The sequence below is a fragment of the Bidens hawaiensis genome, unplaced genomic scaffold (genome assembly GCF_021521415.1).
Source record: "Bidens hawaiensis isolate Kalapana, Puna unplaced genomic scaffold, B.hawaiensis_p1.1 tig00038015_1, whole genome shotgun sequence".
In the NCBI taxonomy this organism is placed as follows: Eukaryota; Viridiplantae; Streptophyta; class Magnoliopsida; order Asterales; family Asteraceae; genus Bidens; species Bidens hawaiensis.
This window is the reverse complement of record NW_027505514.1, coordinates 125,319-133,741: the sequence shown is the minus strand read 5'-3', so window position 1 is coordinate 133,741 and position 8,423 is coordinate 125,319. Positions and strand designations below refer to the sequence as shown.

General features: G+C 37.0%; 1 protein-coding gene across 1 annotated transcript; it reads left to right on the top strand.

The window, feature by feature from the left end:
• The first annotated feature begins 382 nt into the window (after positions 1-382).
• On the top strand, positions 383-3,571 carry LOC143613674 (protein HHL1, chloroplastic-like). The gene is made up of 5 exons (XM_077087322.1): positions 383-658; positions 1,886-2,023; positions 3,096-3,182; positions 3,253-3,300; positions 3,425-3,571. The coding sequence occupies exons 1-5, from the start codon at positions 383-385 to the stop codon at positions 3,569-3,571; spliced, it is 696 nt and encodes a 231-aa protein (XP_076943437.1).
• Positions 3,572-8,423: the final 4,852 nt, after the last annotated feature.

The window sequence follows — 8,423 nt, the reverse complement described above, 5'->3', positions numbered from 1 at the left end:
ATGCATTGTCACACCGTCGTAAAACTTCGGTTCTTGAACCGAACCGGTTTACTATAATAGGTTCCAATTCCGGTTCTATATTTCAGTCATTTTCGGTTCCGGTTCCGATTCAGTTCTCGCAGTTGTGAATCGTTGCACAGCCCTAGTTTTACCAACAACGCCCGTTTATTGATGCAATGAACGTAATAGACACTGACCAAATTTACCGTCACAAAATTATTATTATTATTATTAAAATAATATTATTTCGGGGTTAACACCACAAAGTGAGCTCTTGATCTTGCCACGTGTACAATATTCATTCATCAAAAAACATAAGTGGATAAGAATCCATCAACATAGTATTCAGTTCAGATAGCTTTAACTCAAAACACAAACAACAATGGATGTTTGTATGTCTTTGAACTCACACACACTCCTTCCAACACCCATCTCCTCCGCAAATCTAAAACCAACCGATGACTCCAATTCAATCAGACACTCTTTTTTCTCGTCGCAAATTCGTCGCAAACAGCCAACCAAGAGACTATTAGTGGCGGTTGAAGCAAAAGGCAAACGCGGCATGCAAAACCGCCAGTTTCAACGGCCCATGCCGGCTTTGCCCAAGATTGAAGATGATGGGAATCCTAGATTCGTTATTTTTATCCGTATGGCTAATGTTAGTATTTATTTATTTATTTATTTATTATACTCTCTTGTTAACTTGCTTTAATTGTTTCCAATTGATTCGTTATTTACCGGTGAGTCGTTTTTTCAAACACGAGCTCGACCGTTTATTGTTTATTAATTAACTATGTAACCGAAGGCGGACTTAGGGACGTAGTCAGCTTTTGGGGAACGGTTTACAAATTTCTTTTTAGTGTTATATATTCATATATAACAGTCTCTATATCCCTGTGGGACAGAGGTAAGGCTGTCTACATCTTACTCTCCCTACCATAGCATTGCTATTGGTGGGATATACTGAGTACGATGATGATGATGATGATGTTATATATTCATATAATTTGACATCGAACCCATAGAAAGCCCGAAACCCATTAAAATTTTCCGAACCCATAGAAAATAATTCATGGCTACGCTATGTTTAGTGGAGGGGTTACAAGGGGTGGCAGCGCAGCTTGCTTGTTGCCCGCTTACCTGCCTCTCTATTGTAATTGGATCCTTTTATTATAATATAAATATACATATATTTCAATTCAAAAATAATAACAATAGAAAAATTGGGGGGCGATTTTTGACCGGGGGGTTCATTTTAGGGTGTAGTGGTTTGTAGTCCAATATTGCCCCCATCACATCATATAAAAAGTACACACGCATAATATTAAAAAAGATAATAAAAAGGTTGGGCGACATGTATTTGTCGCCTCCCCCCAAAAATCTCGGGGGGGGGGGGGCTACATTGGGCGATTTTTGCCCAAAATCGCCCCACTACACATTGCCTTATGGCTACTGTTAACGTGTCTTCGTTAACCGATTTTGACCGAAGTTTTATATCTCCATTGCATTCTTTATACCTCACTTTCCAGCTTCGAACATTTAAATTTATGCTCCAACGGTCAATAATATAGCCTGGAATACTATAACCAAAGTAGATACGGCATATTTCAGCCCCGAAACTTCATAATTCTGCTTGGAACACTATAACGGAACCAGATTCAACTAGAACAAAGTTTTTTTTTTTTTAAATACATTGGACAGTTAACCAAAATTAACCAAAGTGACCATAACCAACTGAACCGATCATTCGGTTATGGTTAAGTAATCTCCATAACCCAAGCTCGGTTATGGTTGGTTATGCTTAAGCCTCCATTACCAAACCGAACCAACTTTTCACACCGCATTTTTACATTATAATGTTAAAAAATTTGAGTTTGTTATGCAGGTTTATCTGTGGTACCCTGTAAGTATTGTAGCAGGTGGCACAACAGCAAAGATACTGATTTCAGCTAAAGATAACTTTCTTGGAAAATATATATACAAAGACACTTTAGCCAGAAATCTTGCAGGAGTGATTTATAAAGTAAGTTTTATATCTCCCTAAGTATTTTTGCAACACAATTATATCAAACAAGGTTAATGACTTGCTATGCTATATATCATAATTAAGATTGTGTAACTTTGTTGAAGGGTTAGGGACAGGATCACGAGAGAACTCATTCTTCGTGAGAGAATTAGAAAACTCCGTACCACGTATATGTAGTATGATATACTGCATATATATTGTATATATACTTCATATACTACATATATGTAGTACTAGACGGGTACCCGCACGATGCAGCGGGCATTTGAGCACAGACTCTGGTAAACACGTAACAGTTATGGGTGTTCACGGTTCGGTTTTAAAACATTGAAGCGTATTAGACTAAACTGAAACCAGACTGTCAATAATGGTTCGATTTCAATTTTCAACGGTTTAGTTTTGGTTTTGATGACAAGAAAATGCTACTAACGGTTGGGCTCACCTGTTTAACATAAAACCGTTCAAACCAACCGTGAATACCCATACGCAACATATTAATTTTTTTTAATTTATAAAACTATAGCAATACCATACTCAAATTAAAGAGAATAAAATATTTTCTTTTACGGTGCAATTTTTTTGCAAAAATGTTAGTGTATGAAAAAATTATGTCCGTTTAAACATCGTGTTTTTTTTTGGGGGGGGGGGGGTTAAATTGAATTAAAAAATAATTTATGGTTAAAAATGAGGGGGTAAACATGTAAATATTTTTACTTTAATAAAAGATGGCTAAAGTTGAGGGTGAAAAATTGTAAATACTTTGTTTAAAAGACTAGTTTACCCTCTTTTCTACATGTACCTTATATACTAGATTTTGTGAAACTCTTAAATTTGCTCGTCTCATATATTATATATAGTATAGATGTGCATATGTGTAGTATGAATACACTGAAGTTCTCTAGTTCTCTTACGAAGAAGATTTCTCTCATGATTTTTCCCTATAAGTTTTATTATATCAAATTGTAACTAACTTACATGTGTTTGTCAGGTATGATGAACTGCATTTTTTATAAGCAATGATAACATCAATAATTTTAACACATTTTTTTCTTGTGTGTAATTCAAATAGGATGAGAAGGAAGTTCAAAAGACAGCAATTCGACAGCATCGTGTGCTGCGATCAGCTACAGAATTTCGATACGGCTACAAAATCGTTGTATGTTATCGTTAAGCGTATATAAAGATACCAACATAATGTCATGTTAATTCTCATGTGCATTATGCAGGAAGGTACCAACATAAGAGCTGCACTTGCAAGCAATGATGTAATTGAGGTATTTATTATTATTATTATTATTATTATTATGAGTCATGAATTTTTTTTAACAAACATTTGTATTTAGCTAAGTTTCCGTTTGTTTAATCGATCTGAGATGTCGAATTCTGATCTTTTTTAAGCTCCCACAAAAAGACGAGCTGAAAACAGTTCTTGATAAAGTCGTGGATTTCTTCGGTGACGCCAAAGAGTCATTCGGGAAGTTGACTGATATAAAGTCAACGTCCGACACCGAGTCTGAAGAAAATGCCAGTGAAAAACCCAAGTGAGTTTCTGGTTAAACATTTATATCTTCTTTAAACACTTAATGTTTTCATAACCGGATTCGAACAGGCGACCGGTTCACCAGTTCAACCAGTTGGACCGGCCGAACAACTTTGGTAAAAAAAATGACGGGTAGGGTTGGAAAAAAGATTTTTCAAATTTTTGTTTTTCATAGTAAGCTTGGTCAACCGGTCCGGTTTTCCGGACGGACCGGTTGAACCAATTGGGACCGGCCGGTTCTTTGGGAGCCGAGCGAACTACACAGAACCAAGTAAACTGGTTCTACCGGTCCGGTTTTCCGGTAGGACCGGTTTAACCAGCTGGGACCAGCCGGTTCTCTTGGGGCCAAGCGAACTACACAGAACCGGCCCGGTGAGTGGACTAACGGGTGAGTGGACTCTTGGGCCCAAGCGAACTTTCACTTTTCGTCCTTAAACTTTTTTAACGAAATTACAAGAAACATCCGATATGTTTGCGTTTTGTAACGGATTTTGTACTATAGACTAACGGGCTTTAAATTCGTTCGTTAAGTCTTTGCACATGACTGGACTTAGCGGAAAATTTTAACGCTTGCCAGTCGAAAATGCAAACGAACCAAGCCGCTTGTGAGCTACTCGGGTTCGGATCGATAAAAATCTCGAGATGAGCCTAGCTTTTTTGAGCCAGAGCCTCAAATAAAGCTCGCTTAGTTATCGTGCCTGAGCTCGAGCATTGTATGGGAAGCTTGTTTAGGCTGGTTGGGCCTTAACAAGCGTTGTGTAGTTTTAAGTTTTACCTCTTTTGGACTTCTATATATTAAGTTTACACTGCATGATCGAGCTTGAGCTGAGATTTGGCTCGTTTGAGCGAACTTAGGCTTGCTTAAGGTTTTTCTCAAAATAATAATAATAATAATAATAATAATAATAATAATAATAATAATAATTATTATTATTATTATTATTATTATTATTATTATTATTATTATAAACGATAAATTGATTAATAAATAATAACTAAGCCGAACCCGAGCTAGAAAAGACAGCTCACGCCTGAGCTCGAGCTAGCAAGTCAAAACCAGCCAAGCTCGAGCTCGGGCTCGGTTTGAGGTACTACACAAGCTCAAACCGATCTTAGGCTTGTTTAAGGTTTTTTCTCAAAATATATAAAAATAATTATAAACGTATATATTTTGATTAATAATTAATAAATGATCCGAGCCCGAGCTAGAAAAGACAACTCGTGCTCGAGCCCAAGCTCTCGTAAGTCAAAACCAGACAAGCTCAAGCCTGGACGAGCTCGGGCTCGGCTCGTTACACCTCTAGTTGAAAAGGACGAAATCTGTTACAAAACGCAAACATAAAGGAAGTTACTTGTAATTTCTTTAGTTCAAGGACGAAAAGTAAAACTTTCAGTACACATAAAGAACGAAAAGTGTAATTTACTCTTCACAACTCACAAGCAAACGCTTAAACTCGTTTTTTTAACCGTCACTTGATACTTGACAGGGTCAAAAGCTAAATGTGAAGGAGGAAGAAATTTTCTGAACATTTTTGCTTTAAATATGTGTTCATTAGACCAATGCTTGCAATTTATGTTCAATAGTACATAATCTTTGTTATGTCCGCGTTAACGTCATATCATTATTTCTTTCGTACAAGCGAATGTATACGAGACTAGTAATCTGTTATTTATTTCTTTATTCTGGTAAAAGCGGTAAACTTTTAGGCCCCAAAACTTTTTATTCAGATTCTTATGTTTATATTTGAAAAGGATCCGGAGCTTACCGGGGAGTATTTTATTCAGTGGTGAAACTTGAATTTTTAAACAGGAGGGGCGAAAATGTTAGAAATTAATATTAAGTTCTTACACATAAAAATCTAAATATTTTTCGTCAAATAATGATCATAAATCCTAAATATAACCAGTTATTTTAGTTGATTTGATTGGAGCTATCAAAAATCGTATATTACCATTTCCATGTTCAAAAATATTATTGGAGATATATGGGCTATATATATCGGAAATATAGGGCTATGTTTATGTAACATCCGTATTTCTAAAAGTAATGTATAGCAGAAGTTCTTACTATTAATTGTGTGTCGTTAGTTTAATTGTGTGCGTGTTTATATTTGGAAAATGATTGGGGTTGGTATGGGAAATGGGTGATGGGGCCCATAGCCCTCTATATAAGGCCATTCCCCCATCCTTTCACCATTTTTTCCCCACCACACACACTTTCTCTCTAAACCCGAATCCAAATTCGAGCTGAAAAGAAGGAAGAATCTCGTGTATAAACATCATACAACAACAAGAACCACCACCAAGATCCTCGAGTGGTCCAGATCTGAACCCGAACCCAAGAACAAAAGGGTGAGTTCGGCAAAAAGGTTATGTTTGTGGTTAAGTTCGACATGCAAACTGATAGAACGATAGATCGGGTTGTAGAGCGTAAGAAAAACATAAACTTGGTAAGTTATAACCTCACGGGGATGTTATAGGACAAAAGACGATGTTCGGACCAAGAAAAACACGGGTATACAAAGTTGGTACGACTCAAAACCCATAAAAAGAGTAGAATCGGGTCCTAAGGAAGAGTCTCGAAGGAAAATGGCCTCAAAATGGTAAAAATAAAGTAAAAAGGGTTTTTTCGCATGAAAAAGGGCTTCGCATCGCATGCCATGCGAAATCCAAGAATTTCGCATCGCACGCCATGCGAAGCGAAATAAGCATGCGAAGCGAAATGGCTATGCAAAGCGAAATCCCATGCGAAGCGAAACTTCCCATGCGAAGCGAGACATCCCATGCGAAGCGAACCTTCCCATGCGAAGCGAAATTCTCATGCGAAATTCCATGCGAAATTTCATGCGATTCATTTTCTGATGCGTTTTTGATAAAGGACCTATTAATGAAAATAAAATTTTTCCCCCAGTCAGGGGCTCTACCCCTTGGACCCTGCTATGGGCTGCCGCCCCTAGACCCTGCTACCAGGGGAGCTGCCCCCGGACCCCCATTAGTTGAGGGTTTCATTAATGTAGATGTATGAAGTAGTAGTAATAGATAATTGACACGCGTAATGTATTGTGCAGTTAGCCGTGCACAACTAAGGAAGGGCATTACCATTAACGGAGAGAAACCGACTCCAGGTGAGTTCTAGCCCCCTTTATCTGTTATGTTTTCGGGGCTGTGTGCATACTCCTATGTGATAGATAATACACTTACTTGATTGCCAAGTGTATGATACGTGTGTGGTTGTGTATTGAATGTATTATTACATAATGATGGTATGAATGTGTATCTATGTATTTATAACTAGAAGATATGTAAAGTATGCGCGTATGATAAATGTATGGATATTCGAGACAGAAGGGACCAGACCCTTATAATATCTGAGATGTTAGGGACCAGACCCTTATAATATCTAAGATGATAGGGACCAGACCCTTATAACATCTGAGATGTTAGGGACCAGACCCTCATAATATCTGAGATGATAGGGACCAGACCCTCATAATATCTGAGATGTTAGGGATTAGACCCTTACAATATCTGAGATGTTAGGGACCAGACCCTTATAATATCTGTGATGTTTAGGATAGAATAGCTTATGGTATACCATAGGGTTTATGAAAGGAAGTATGTAAGTACGTATGCATGTATATAAAGTATGCACGAAAGAGGTAATAACAGGTAAGGTATGAATACGTATCTTCGGACACGTACGAGTAAGGATTTGAATGTAATATATGTTAATTGATTAACTAGAACTCACTCAGCGTAGCTGACTTTTAGTATGCGCGCAGGAAAATAGATTGAGGCAGCTGGCTTGAAGAGGGATACATGGCATGAGCGAAAGAGACTGGCATATATGAAGAAGTGTCATGACTATTTTATGTTAATGTTTATTAAAAGACAACTTGTATGTTAATACATGATTTGATGTTTTGTAATGAAATGTATGAAGTTTTAATTATTCCGCAAAAGTTTTAATTAACTCTGATTTTAGAACTGTGTTTATGAGTAAATCCAACGCCAAAGTAGGGTTACCGGGAACCGGGCCTTACAGTTTAGAAGTTAAAAACACGAGGGGCCGGAACCCCTCCTCACCCCTTTAAAGTTCCGCCCATGATTTTATTTAGTGTTATGTGGATCATGTCCATGGATTATCACCCTAAATGAACATGATCTTCAAGGCGCATTAGTGGCGAATCTAGGTGGGGCGACGGGTTGCCCATGTCTCATGTTTCTTTTCGCTTTAATCTCGAATCAATTCCCACTATAGGTTTTATAAATGGATTAATAGACAATGAAAACAGAAAATGATATGTCACACCCCGACCATGACGGAAACGTCGGGGCGCAACCGATTGTCCATCGCACACGACACTATTAAGTGACAATATTTAATCAACTCATTTAAATTCATAAAAACACAAAGAGTCACATAACTTGTTCATACAATAACCGAATTCAAATCATAGTAATAATATATTGTTCGTTTTGCTAATATCCTAATAGTCTCGATAACGTTTTTTTTTCCTTCAAGTCCTCGAGTCAACCTAAAGTCAAACCTGTAACATTGCATAAATAGATTTTGTCAACACAAAGGTTGGTGAGCAATTTCATAGTTTTTGAACAATAGATATATAATATGAAATTCCACAACTTGTATACAAAACAATAAATAATAGCAACAATTTAGATAAATGAAATCGTTAATAAGAATACATTAACGACACCTTTCTATAAGGGGATGCCAAATATACTCGGATTTTGTATGAAATTGTTAATAAGAATACATTAATGACACATTTCTATAAGGGGATGCCAGATATACTCGGATTTATGAATCAACCATCCAAAAGCGGTAAACACATT

Excerpts from the sequence above, each read along its gene's own strand:
- LOC143613674 (XM_077087322.1), top strand. The coding sequence starts at position 383 with ATGGATGTTTGTATGTCTTTGAACTCACACACACTCCTTCCAACACCC. Across the intron at positions 3,183-3,252 it reads GATACGGCTACAAAATCGTT|GAAGGTACCAACATAAGAGC; the intron begins GTATGTTATCGT and ends TGCATTATGCAG. Across the intron at positions 3,301-3,424 it reads CAAGCAATGATGTAATTGAG|CTCCCACAAAAAGACGAGCT; the intron begins GTATTTATTATT and ends ATCTTTTTTAAG.